Consider the following 13,721-nt stretch of genomic DNA (forward strand, 5'->3'; position numbering starts at 1 on the left):
CTCCAAATATCCAAGTGTTAGGGTTGGAATCGAACCCACGACCCCTGTATACCAGGCGAGATAGTGAACATCTCGCCACCGTGGCGCCCCTAGGCTTGTCGGACAACTAGGCTAGTCGGACAACATAACCGTATTCTCTGCATTATAAGATGCACTCCCCCCCCCCGTATTTTAAAGCAGAAGTTGCGGATACAGATGTAATGGGTTCAACTGAGTCGCAGACGTAGACTTTGGAGGCAACACATTTATTCAGTTCCAACACACGGGGTAACTTCCCCTTAACAGAATAACAACATCGGGTGGTGACCACCCGGCTAACTACACTAGTTACCACGTGACTGGTGTAGTTAGCCGGGTGGTGACCACCCGGCTAACTACACTAGTTACAACGTAACTGTTACTACGGACCCGGGACTACAACATCTGCCCAGGTCCACGTGCTGGAAGACTTGTTGAACGGAGATCGTAGACGAAGGGTTTCTTTCCTGGGATGAACAACAACAACAACAACCCTCGTCCCTCTCGGGACCCGGCTTTTATTCTCTGTGGCGTGGCCGGCTCCGCCCTTGGCCACGTCCACCTTCCAGAATCCCCGGGAAGGATCTGGGTCCCAATCACGTGACCACCCCCTAGCCCCCTCTTGGGGCCCCTCTGTCAACTTAACCAGTCACGTGTCTTCCCGGGTCAACCAGAGTGCCATGGCCTCACACAACCTTATCCGTTGGTCGGCACCCACACACCCTGTCCTGTAGGGCCGGCACTGTACTTAGAGCCTTGTGCCATCCAGCACGATTATCCAGCGCACACCGTGCCCCACTAGGGCCGGTACTATACCCACAACATGGTGGCATCGAGCGATGTCACTACACAGATGTGCTTGTGACCATATTTGTGTATATTTATTAACACCAGACACAAGTTTGTGGTGTGCCTCACTTTCCTGAGTGTCTCATAATATGGCAGATACAGTAGTCAAATATTCACATGTTACAGATGGAGATCCATGCACACATTTGGCATGATTGTGTCCCTTTTGTTCATTTATAATATTAAAAAAGAAATTATTTCCAGTTTCTGCTCTGCCACAGTGCACTCAATGTACATGTTTTAAATATTTTAAAGTTTTCTTATTTCCATATTCAACCACAAGTTCTGTTTACTAATTGATTTGTTTCTATATGATGAATTGGTGTTTCAATATTTTTTCATGGAGCAAAAAAAAAAGTTTTTATTGGCTGACATGCCCAGTTAGATTTTCTTTTTGTCTAAATTAAATGTTTGTGACACAAATCCATGCAAAATCTATTAACATCTTCTAAGCATGGCTGGATTATGCAATGCTAAAATTAAGTGCAATATCATTTCACGATCGTCACCTTCATACATCATCCAAAAATGCATATGGGTCTTCACCATTGTACACCGTATGTTACAATTTCAAAAAAAAAAATCTATTAATATAGTCTCATGTTGGTGAAGATGGAGCACCCATTAACCATACACATATACTTACAATGCATTTCTGAGCATTTAATAACTGCATATTGCTCCCTGAACGCTTTAAAAGGCAGGGCTCATCCAAACAAGGAAGAAAATTAATACGTATTCATGGGGGTTCTGGAATCATTTTCAGAATGCATTTGTCCTCGGGAGGCATCTAATGACCAGAACTCATGAAAGGTGTGCAGGCTGCGGTGCGCGCTAAGGGTGCAATGAGACGACGGGGCTCTGAAAGCAACTCCGCTGGAGAGGACCTGTCCTTTTATAGATTTAAAGCTTTCGTGACTGCAAGGATCCATACTCTTTGGTTCTATTGGGTAAAGTCACGTAGGTAAAAAAATAAAATAACAAAAATCACGACTTTTCGACCACAACACAAGTGGCCTTCATCAGGTGAAGGGACCAACCTGTGCGGAGGACAGTGTTGGAGTGAAAAAAGTCAAGCGCAGGTCGCCTCCTTTAAGCTGTGAGTGGGTAAACAGAAAAGACACCTTGACAAAGGAATTAGCATAAAATGTAAAGCTGTGCAAGCTCGCAAATAGAATCAAAGATACATTAGCACCACCGTGAGAGTTTGGGATGCCACTAATTGAATGAATATTACTGTACCATTAAATGAATATACTGTACCATGCAAACCCACGGGTTTTTATCAGAGATTTGTTCACGAGGCAATCCAGATCTACAAACACAGACACAATTTCAACCGAGAAGATGGCTTCAAATTAAGCAACCATTGGAAAGATGTTCTAAATCGAACCAAACGTTAAAGGAATTTTTAATGGTACAGTAATATTCATTCAATTAGTGGCATCCCAAACTCTCACTGTAGTGCTAATGTATTTTTGATGCTGTTTGCGAGCTTGCACAGCTTTACATTTTATGCTAATTCCTTTGTCAAGGCGTTTTTTCTGTTTACCCACTCACAGCTTAAAGGAGGCGACCTGCGCTTGAATTTTTTCACTCCGACGCTGTCCTCCGGACAGGTTGGTCCCTTCACCTGATGAAGGCCACTTGTGTTGTGGTCGAAACGTCGTGATTTTTGTTATTTTATTTTTTACCTACGTGACTTTACCCAATAGAACCAAAGAGTAAGGACCTGTCCTATCTCTAACTTTGGGCAACCCTTTGAGTTCTGTGGCCAGTTTTCTAAACAGGATGATTCCATTACACTCCCTCCCTCCCGCCTACAGACGTACAGACAGACACACACCCATAACACTCCCTCCCTCCCTCCCGCCTACAGACGGACAGACAGACACACACCCATAACACTCCCTCCCGCCTACAGACGGACAGACACGCACCCAGGCTGTGTTTCTTGGGCTGTCTCACACAAGCTTGGAGCTCCCATTAATGAGAATTGGCTTTAAAGTTCTGAAGTGTGCCACCCTAGCACGGTATACCGATGTCACCCCCATTGATGTATCTTATGAAAATGTACTGGAATTAGATCAAAAGGGTGCCATGATGCATTGACCATAGATTGAGGTGTTTTTCTGATTTTAAAAAGCATTCAAATTAATATCTGAAGAGTTTGAAACACACTGCCTAGGTATGCACCTACAAGATAAGACACGATAAGAAGAATTAGAAGAACAATTAGGTTTTGGTTGAATTATTTGTGTTTCCGATATGATTATATTATGTCTAAGATTTTATTAAAAATCCCACCAGCACAATAGTGGACTCAATTAATGTCAGAGAGGTTAGTTGAATGTATATAGCATCACAGCCATGTGTAATTGTACTGCATAAATACGCAAATATATACTATGCAGTATGTAATATACTTATTATTTGAAACCCCTCTCCTGAATTGTATACACTTATTTCCCCCAAAATGATTCAGTAGCATTACATTTGAATTTTGCTAAATATTTAACCATGAACATATGTAAAAAAAAAAATTAAATAAAACATTTATATTGACAACATTCTGTGCGTGTGTACACACACACACATACAACACACATACTGTAATTACTGTATATGAAAACAGTCAAATATCAAGTCATTCAGGTGTGCACATTGGCCTGAGCAGGGCCATGAAGGTGATGCTGAATCATAATTTCTTGGCCTTGGATTTCCATTCTGTGTAGCCCCCCGTGTAGTTGCGCGACCTGCAAATGAAACAGCACAAAATACGAGTGTCTAACTTCTACAAAAAAAAATGCAATCTAAGCCATTCTCAATACACCCACAGATGGAGGCCTCGCCACACCGATTACGAGGATTTTTTTTTTCTGGCCAGTGTGCGGGTTGGTGAAACAGGTGGTGGAAGGGAACCCCAGGAGCAGTTCAGTTTGCTCCCCATGGCTGTTAGCTGTGGCTGGGAATCGAACTCGCTCTGCCGGTGCTCTCTGCTTGAAGTGGTGCAGGGTGATGCCCATGTTTCATCTTTGCTGGTGGTGTTGAGCCAGTGGTAGAAATCTCACATTCAAATGGAGGGAGCCAGTCTCTCCATAGGAAAGACAACTTAAACTGCTCACGAAGTAATATCCATTCAGTGTACATTAACAACTAATATTCAGTACATACACCGTACAATAATTGAACGATATAGAATCAGGCAGAACTATGTCACCCAACTTTAAAGTTATCCTTCTGCCATTGATTACTAATGCAAACCTGTGAACCCACACGGTTTACCCGTATTCTTGTACAGGGAAATTGAGTTTGCAGGTCCATACGGCATACAGCCGTTTCGATATGGGGAAATATTGTTTTATCTATTTGTTTGTGTTTCTCTCTTGTGGTGGGACTTTGTGGTGGGACTTTGTGGTGGGACTTTGTGGTGGGACTTTGTGGTGGGACTTTGTGGTGGGACTTTGTGGTGGGACTTTGTGGTGGGACTTTGTGGTGGGACTTTGTGGTGGGACTTTGTGGTGGGACTTTGTGGTGGGACTTTGTGGTGGGACTTTGTGGTGGGACTTTGTGGTGGGACTTTGTGGTGGGACTTTGTGGTGGGACTTTGTGGTGGGACTTTGTAGGATGAACGTTGAGATTTATAAGGGCACGGGGTGACCAATAAGGTCTGAATTTGTCTGCAATAAGGTAGCCACTGATAAGGGGATCGACAGGTATGGTAATGGCCTAATCAAACTCCCTAAAATTTGCCCTTCCATCTCAATCCTAAACGTCATCCCTCCCAATCTTCCCCAGCTGCAGATGTTGTTGGCCCCGACGATTACAAATCAGCCTCTTCTGTGCGGTGGGGCTACGGCGGTCGAGGTGGCGTGTGCCGTGTGTCTCACTGCTGCTCAATCTGTTCAACCCATGATTTTACTTAGATTTTTGTACAAAGAAAATAGCTTAACTTTGTCTGTATGTCTTGTTTATTCATATATGGTTGCCCTTGAGATGCTTTTACTATTCAAATGCTAGATGAAATCTAATTATGATATTGCAATACACTGTATAACAAGTAACAGTACAACAACATACAACATTGACTTGGCTCAATTATTCATTGCCAATGCATTGGTTCTATTTAAAACTTGAATTCGTGGACGGCTTGCATAATATATCCTTGCATAAATAACAGAGGATGCAGCCTTGTTTGATGAATGGATGATGAATGCTTTCCATTGACTTTTTTCAGTCACCGTGGGTCCTGTCCTTGTTAACATTGTTGGGCAGTGACAGTCGCATGGCCCTGAAATGTTGACATTTCTGGCTTGTTGGTTATTTTAACCTGCTTGCTAGGACACCGTGTAGTGCACACAAGCTGGCTACAATTGCCCTCAAAATCAGTTACTTATTTGTTTGCGTTTTAGTTATTAAACGACACAATTGCCCGTTGTATTTACAAATGCCTAAATAAAGGGTAGGGAACCCATTTAGCACCAGTAAGCAGATGAAAAACCACCTGACTGACACTTTCATTGTTAGCACTGCTCAATAACTAAACACACACATATAGACAAAAGTAATTTTTAAGGCCATGGCCAACCAAAATATTGTGACTTACAATCTGAGACACATTGCACGTGGCTCTGTTCATAGAAAAATAAAGGTAACTTCATCATCGGCATCAGCCTTCATCCACTGCTGGATGAAGGCTTCCCAATGCCATCGCTATCACTACCTTTCTTGAAATGAAACAATTAATCTAGATCCTGCATACAGGCGAATTCATTGCTCCATCTCCATGGTGGTGTTCTGCACGAGTGAGTCCACTGCTATGGCTGCCACTCTGTCATTAGTATTACTCACCATTTCTACATTTAAAGTTATTTAACAAAATTATTCATTACATTTGCAGAATTTTGATCAATGTGCTTATAGTCTGAAGAGGACCATCCAACCAGAATGTCGAGGGCTGATTTTTCCCTCCATTAAATAAATGAATCTCATGATTTATGTTTTTCTTTCATCTGTTGTTATTGTGTACGATCACAAATGGAGAGGAGCAAGACTAATGCAGCAGCAGCAATTTCCTGTTCTGCCCATCCTTTGTATGAAATTACAGGGTGGAGCAGTGTTACACGGGTTAGCACGGTGCGCTATGAACCCATTTCCCGAGTTTGATCCCTGGCCATGGCTATTAAAGTGGAAAGTTATATCAGACCCAGCACTCTCCTCTCCCCTTTTCTTCACAAACCTGCACTGACCAGTAAAAAACGTGGGGAGGACTTTATCCATGGGTGAATCGAGGATAGCTGGAATTTAGCTTTTTTATAAAATGAACTATAAAATAGTATTTTAATAGGTTGACTGGATTGCATGAACGTGGAACGAGTGCTCATGACCTATGGCCGGGTGTTAAAAATTAAAACCGTGATCTTGACCTCAAAGTCAGAGGCAGTATGTTGTGAACTGGTCATATCTTGGTGCTATTACAAAGTCTGCTTGTGGCCATTAAAGACCTTCACACCTGTCAAAGACAAGTGCATTTTATAATTGATGGAAAATTTAGTTAAAATAACGCTCACTCACCCAAAGGAGCAGATGGACAAGGGCTTTAAAAAAAAATCAATCGTAAGCTAAATGCCTCTGAATTAAAGTTATACTAAATACAGTAGTCACGTGCAAAAATCTAAGTATATGAACTTAAACAGTATTTCAATTAGGGAAAAAGTCCATTATGTAGTGATATGCATGATACAGAATAGAGAATAGAAATATAAACTAAAACTGAACAAAAATAAATTATTTTTTAATTTTACCAGATAAGGGATATAAGCTCTTTTCAGAAGCGCCCTGGCCACATATTTAATTATAGCTCAACGAAGTGGCTTATCATGCGGACATTTATCGCAGCCAAATACTCTAAATGCATTTTTAGAAATGTGAAGGGAAAAACTGGAGGACCCAGAGAAAAATCCACGCGACTACGGGGAGGACGTGCAAACTCCAAATATATAAGCATCAAGGTTCGGGATCGAACCCATGACCTCCTTTATACTAGTTGAGGTAGCTAACATCCCGCCAGCACGGCGCCCCAAAATGTATGGTCGGGTTCAGCGAGTGTTATCCAGATAATACTGGATATATAAATAAGGTCAGCCGGTGCTTGTAAAAAAATATATATGTACATGCCTGTACCTGCTTGTAAGGTATATTTGTTCTATGCTTGTTTTTAGCCTTGACTATTGCTCTCCCCCCCCCACCCCCCCCAAAAAAACACAAGGGACTATTTATCAGTGCTGTAACAATCCGGGAGGTTAAACAAGTGCTGTCGCTTAAACAGATAGCAATCCCAAATCCGAACAATGACCTCCGACACCAGTTTGCCCTCGTCCTGGACAAAACAAATGCTTCTCCGCATTGTGAACGGGTTAAAACCAGAACTGAGAGTCCGTACTTTGTGTAGCCGAGTCTTCGCAGGCTGTAAAGTGCTGTTTGTCCACGCATTCCAGATCGGCAGTAAACCACAATGTTGTCTTCCTTGTGCGGCATGTCCACCCCGTAGAGGCCCTTGAAGGTGCCAGAATCTCGGATGAAAGCTTCGTTTATCTTCCCCACTAGAAGGGCAGAGCAAGGGGAGAGGGATGGTAAAGAACGATGCAGGAGTTAGGAGAATGGAAAATGTTTACCCCCCCTCCCTTTCAACAAACTATTTAGAGCTTATTCGATTGCTGTTTAAGTATTGCCAGTAACCGCATGTAAGCAGTGTTTCCAACATCGTGATTTTTGTCACGAGATCAAGAGATGTTTTGGCTTTCCTTTGCAAAAAATGTTTTGCAAAGCAACTAAATGACGATATTTGTGACTTTCTGGGACAAGGACATGCAAATTTAGAAATGATTCCAGTAGTGTATTAAGTATTCTGTATCAATTTAGTTACAGGAAATGTTTTTGATGACCTTTTGAGGTTAATTTGGCAATTTTCCGATTTGAGAAGTTGGCAGCACTGCATAGAAGTGCCACATTACAGCCCCTGATCTCAGGGAGTGTTTTCACACATTTATGCTCTTTCATGAAATTGCCCAATCATCCCATTGCTAGGCCCATACTCTTGAGGGCATCATAATTCTAGATACCATCACAAGCATTTAGAAAAATCACAGCATGGACCTGAGGATTTACAGTCAAGTGGCATGGCCATGTCCATTTATCCCCCATGGTGAGCTCGAGCACAGTTTTGTTGTTGACAGAAAGAGTACTGACAATATCAGCGAGCCATCTGTTAAAAAAAAGTTATTTTGAAGAGACTGTAAACAATCGTCTTACAAAGGTGTGTTTTTAAAAAAATATTGCAAAAAAAATAAAAAAAAATATAACAAAAAGCCCAGATAAAAATGTCATCATTTTTGTTCTTGTTAGACAAAGCAAGTGACGACAAGAACATTACGTTCTTTAAAACATTGTGCAACACAGGGGTGCGTGTTCGGAACAAACACTGAAAGGAGCGTGAGTTATGGAAAATAATATTTTTTTTTATAAAAAGGTTAAACAACTCGTGTGCAGTGCACAGACCCGTATTCTCTCTGACATCTTGCATTTATGTCTTTATGCATGTGAATTATATCATTAACAAGTCAATTATCTCTCCATTACTGGCTGTAAACCGCCCCCCATGCGGTCATCATTCCTCACGGTCCAATGCTGCTACCATCCATCTCACCATTACAAATGAACTTATCTCATCATTCCATCACCACGATGGCGGTACTCTTGGTCGAGTTCTCCCCTCTGCTGTACAGTATGATAACCGCAAGTATGTGATGCTCTATCCATGTAATAAATCTGGGCCCAATCACAAGTGGCACGATTGTTTCCCCGATGGAACATTAACTCTCATCGCCAACTTCCCACTGGCTGAAGCACGAGGGTTGGCCGCAATGTGGTGATGCCACGATATACGATTCACGATAATCGCATCGTCCGTTTTGTTAAATGTCGGTATTTCGTGATTAAGTAAAGGCAATAAATGGCGCAGGCCTTTTATTACATTCTTACGCTGCGTCTGCAGGAAGGGCCTCCCCTAGAGGGAGCTCTAGAGAACCTCCCCGTGGGGTATTTGGCCTACTCTTCCACGCTGGCGAGACATTTCGGGATAAAATGAGAGCACTCACACTTTTTTCTCACCACACGCGACCTGCCGATGGACCGACTGTTATGGGCCGATTTATTCTCGGGAGTAGACAGAAGCAGGATGGCAAGTCCAGCATGCTAACTATCACAACATGGTGGCATCAGTATTGATTATCGTCGCTCTTGTATTTATTTAATGTACCGGTATATTTGACATCCTGACAAACATACAAAGGCAATGATTAAATTAATCCTGGGTAAAATATGATCGAGCGTAATGGACGACTTGGCGATTATTATTTTCTGCGGTTAATTGAATTTTGTCATTATTTTCAGCACTTTGGATGGTAAACACGTGATTTGGTGATGCTGCTTGGTGCTGCTGTGTTGGCGGTGGTGCACAAGCTTAGTCAACAGATACTCGTCAATAACACCGCCTCAAAATAAAAATACACATATATAAAATATGCAAATAAGCATATACATATAAAAATATACGTAAACTGTATATATACAAATATATTTATGAAGACAAATTTAAATATATAAAAAATGTTCCATAATCATATATTTTTTCCGACGTTGTGGGCAATGGCTCTTCTTCATATCTGACCAAGAGGGTAATTGCCCGAAACGTCGCAGATTATATATTTTTATTTTAAGACATTTTTGTTTACGAGTTTTTTTTATTATTATTATGATAGATTGTAAAGTTGCAGTGATTGGAAGACTTGTGGCAGGCTTGTGTTGAGTGAACTGCACTTGAAGAACCCTTTAAGTCATCTTTATTCGTACTGAAAGCATGACAAAAGGAATCAAAATACAACAGAGGTGCCATATACAAATCACAAAGTTATAGGAAACGGACATTTCTATGAATCATCATATTGAGTAAAATGTTGATATTGTGTCGTGAAACCGTAGTAAGCACTCAGCATTTTGTACCTAAATCACCGTTCGTTTCTTTAGCACAGCACGGAAGCCAAAAAACAGGATTCAGCGAAAGAAGACGAACCAGTTTTTTGTTTTTATTTTTTAATGATTGTATCACAATGCTTGCGGTTATGCAACGGGCGGTGGTATGTGGATGCAAAGTGGTTGAAAGTCTAAGGAAAGTACAGTGCTGTAGTCAGTCCTTATTTAATGATATACACCACAAAATAACAGTTTAATGTTTAACGTGCCCAATTAATGTAAATGAATATCAGTGTTGAACTATAATTCTACTTGTGAAGGGATGATAAATGAATAAGCGAATACCAGCTGTACCTGAATGAGTGAATGATTTAATTAATTAAATTGGAAAAAAATAATGGGTGAATTAGTTAATGAGTGGCTGAATGTGTGAATAGTGGTTGTACCTCAATGAGTGAATTAATACAATAGATAAATGTTTGAAAGTGGATTTAACACTTCGGTTTTTTTAAGGCCCAAGACTGGAGGAGATTTTCACAAATCTGGCAACTGCCTGATGATAGTGGTTTCCACTACCAGTGGCTTGTCTGCACCCAAATGTTAAATTTAGTGGGATTACTCTTCAACAACAAACTGGTTTGTGCAAGCAGATATTAAATGGCACGTTTGTTCACGTGACAGCTTTATTTATTTGGCTGTGTTGGGAAGAGGAAAGGTTGTACAACACTTATGCACATTTTCCTCATGTGATCTCACTCAAATATCAACGATGATCATGATATGAAGGAGCTTTGTCAGAATTGAGGAGTAAAAGGCAACCTGTACCGTGAAAGAGTGAATTATTGAATCAATAAACAAATGCGATTCAATTAACTATGGAGCGGCTGACTGAGATGGCTGTGGCTGTACCTGGAATGTTGATGGCTGAAGGTATCATTCCCTCCTCCGTTTCACATGGTTCCCGCACGTCGAACACACTGACGTCTCTGTTCTGCAACAACCGCTTCAGCTCCTCATAGGAGACCTTGTCTGGCCAGAACACAGACACAAGTGTGAAAAATGTCACTTTGCTCATATGTAATAATAATTAAAATCATTACAATGTAAAACCCTTTGTCAAGCCACCGCTGGATTCAGGCCTCTCCATGTCGTTTCGGTCATGGCGTAAAAAAAAAATCATACTTTACCACACTGGTCTGTGTTTCATATTCTTAGCTCTTTCAGTAAAGTCACGTTGAAGGGAAACAATAAAATAATAAAATACACATAAAAACAAAAAAAATTCTCACGACGTTTCGACCATAACACAAACGGTCATCATCAGGTGTGAAAACCAAGGGCAAGAAACATTTGAAAGAAGTGGCAGGCCGCATTTATTTATTTTTAAACGTTTATTTATTTATAAAAAACGTCAGCACCACGGGCAGCGATTTGGCAGTTTATTTAGAAGGACGAGTCCATCTATGTTCTGAAAAGAGGAGGGGGGAGACGAAAAATTAATGTATGCTGTCTGAAAGCCACCGTAAGCGTGAACAATCAATTAAGACCTGAAATGGATTATCAAATCCTTCCAATGATTGCTAAGCCAGAATCCATCTTCTCGGTTGAAATTGTCTCTGTGCTTATATATGTGGATAGCCTCATGAACGAATCTCTCATGGTAGACAGATGGTCTGTGTTTGTTTGCGAAGGTGCGGGGGAAATATGTCACCACTGATGTGAGGCATGGCTGTGAATCGAACTTGGGTCACCAGATTAGGAGCATAGTATGCTAACGATTGCACCACCATAATTAACCTTATCCAATGTATGGTAATCTACCTTATGTAAGACATGATTATAAACTGCTTAACTATAGTAAAAAAATATATATTTACTTCTGTGCTTCCATGACCATCTATAATTGCCAAGCAATATGAGTTAGGGATAAAATATCCAATGCAGAGTACATTGTAGCTGTTTGCCAAAAACTTAAACGCGTTTTTAATAAATAAATAAATAGAATTGCAATTATTATTTGCACAGCAATCACGCTAGGTGTGCCGTTACGGTGAATTGAATCAATGTGTTTTTCCCCCCACATAATTCACATGATACGAGCAGTCTGGGGAATATCTCGCTAAGTTAACCTCGTTTATGAAAGTGCCCTTTTCGTTAATTCAATATACGTGGGGCAGTGAACCGTGAACACTGCAGAGTGGATCCCTGAGCAGTGGACAGTGAAGAGTAAAAAGTGATCATTAAACAGATGACCTTAGATCCGAAGGCTCAAACAAGTTTCTTGATCCGAGGAATGCATCCTTGTTTTTTTGTTGTTGCTCAAAGTGCTTACATGAGCAGATGTGGCAGAGTTACTCTTAAATTGTGTAACGATCGCGTTTACTGGATTGGCACAACTATTTTGTTGCGTGTAACGTCCGTAAAGAGTAAGCAGGCCTACATACCGATTACGATCTAGACAGTACTTGCCTCTCTAATGTGCCCTCAAAATACAGAGTTTTTGTCAATCCACTGCTGGATGAGGGCCTCCCCTACCAAACTTCATCACGCTGGGTCAGTGCGGGTTGGCGAATGTGTCGAGGCGTGCATAATGACATGAATTGTGGTGCACTTCGGCTCTCCTCTCCACGATGTACGAACATTGTCAGACAACTGCACGTAAGTGATAAGCAAGAAAACGGTGAAGAGAACCCCGCAAATTATCCGCGCATCTCTGGAATGTCAGTCCCGTGCTGGTACAGCTGCGTTTCGTTCAGTTGCAAGCAAAAAAAACGACTCTATAAATTACAAGCCCCTCGACTTTCAGCAAAGCCTGAAAAGTATATTTGTAAACCATTCAAAACACGTCCCGCAATGTTACACGTTAACCCTGTAAATTAAGTATGATTATGTATGTTGAACTTATTTCGAACCATATATAGCCAGCCGTGCTTATCGGATCAAATGGTCACAGCATTTAATAATAATAAATATTTACATACATTACTTGGTATCAACGCTGAACCCATTCCATGGAAGTTAAATGCGTTAATCACACACGTGCTCAGTGAACTTGTGAAATAGTGGACGAGAAACGCTCCAGTCAGCACCAGCGATAAATCAGATAGAGTCAAACACCCACGGACTCATTCCCACACTAATTTCCCCACAGAGTAGCGGACTCACCCTCCACTCACTCACTCACCTGCGGCTCACGGACAGCTCGCTACAGCGGTCACTCATGGACAACCTTGTCACTGTGACGGCTAAAGAGGCACTCCCCACGGGAGCACACCCGTGCGAGAAAAAACACAGTTAACGTTACGAATGAATAGAGAAATAAATCATTTAAAACGGCTGCACCTTACTTACCTGCCACCGCAGACATTGAGGGAGAGATAGATTGCTGCAGGTCTCGTGGCTCTAGCTGGGGGTATATCGCAAGGCGGAGGAGTTCGCGAGTCCCTGCCCACCGCGTGCCTTTAAACGCCCAGGGGGCCTCCGACGATCTTATCTTTAGCCAATTGCTTCCCTTCTTCCGGGGTAGGATGAGTCAGCCAAACTCGAAAGTCCATATGACACTAAAAGCTAATTATATAGCGATGTCATATATTGGGGCACCCGCTAACTAATTGGCATGGTGACAACTTCGTTTCCACGCTCCCAGATTTGTTTTTGTATATAACTGTAATGTACGGATAGTAACGACCAGGAGTTAAAAATAGCAAACAAGGGGTCAGATATGTTGAGCCTCATTCCCTTAGCCATTCTTATTCGTGCACAAAAAAAATATTGCTTCGGATTTTACAAAAAAAGGAAGGTGATGTTTATTTACATAATGGTCA

At 41.4% G+C, this 13,721-nt stretch overlaps 1 protein-coding gene across 1 annotated transcript; it reads right to left on the bottom strand.

Annotated features, from left to right (window-relative positions):
- Positions 1-229: 229 nt before the first annotated feature.
- LOC116953993 (uncharacterized) lies at positions 230-13,511 on the bottom strand. The gene is made up of 4 exons (XM_032974366.2): positions 13,249-13,511; positions 10,807-10,926; positions 7,310-7,469; positions 230-3,623 (listed from the first exon to the last, which is right to left on the bottom strand). The coding sequence occupies exons 1-4, from the start codon at positions 13,262-13,264 to the stop codon at positions 3,566-3,568; spliced, it is 354 nt and encodes a 117-aa protein (XP_032830257.1). The 5' UTR covers positions 13,265-13,511; the 3' UTR covers positions 230-3,565.
- Positions 13,512-13,721: the final 210 nt, after the last annotated feature.

Source organism: Petromyzon marinus, chromosome 3 (genome assembly GCF_048934315.1).
Source record: "Petromyzon marinus isolate PM22_M1 ecotype Great Lakes invasive population chromosome 3, UKy_Petmar_22M1.pri1.0, whole genome shotgun sequence".
Taxonomy (NCBI): Eukaryota; Metazoa; Chordata; class Hyperoartia; order Petromyzontiformes; family Petromyzontidae; genus Petromyzon; species Petromyzon marinus.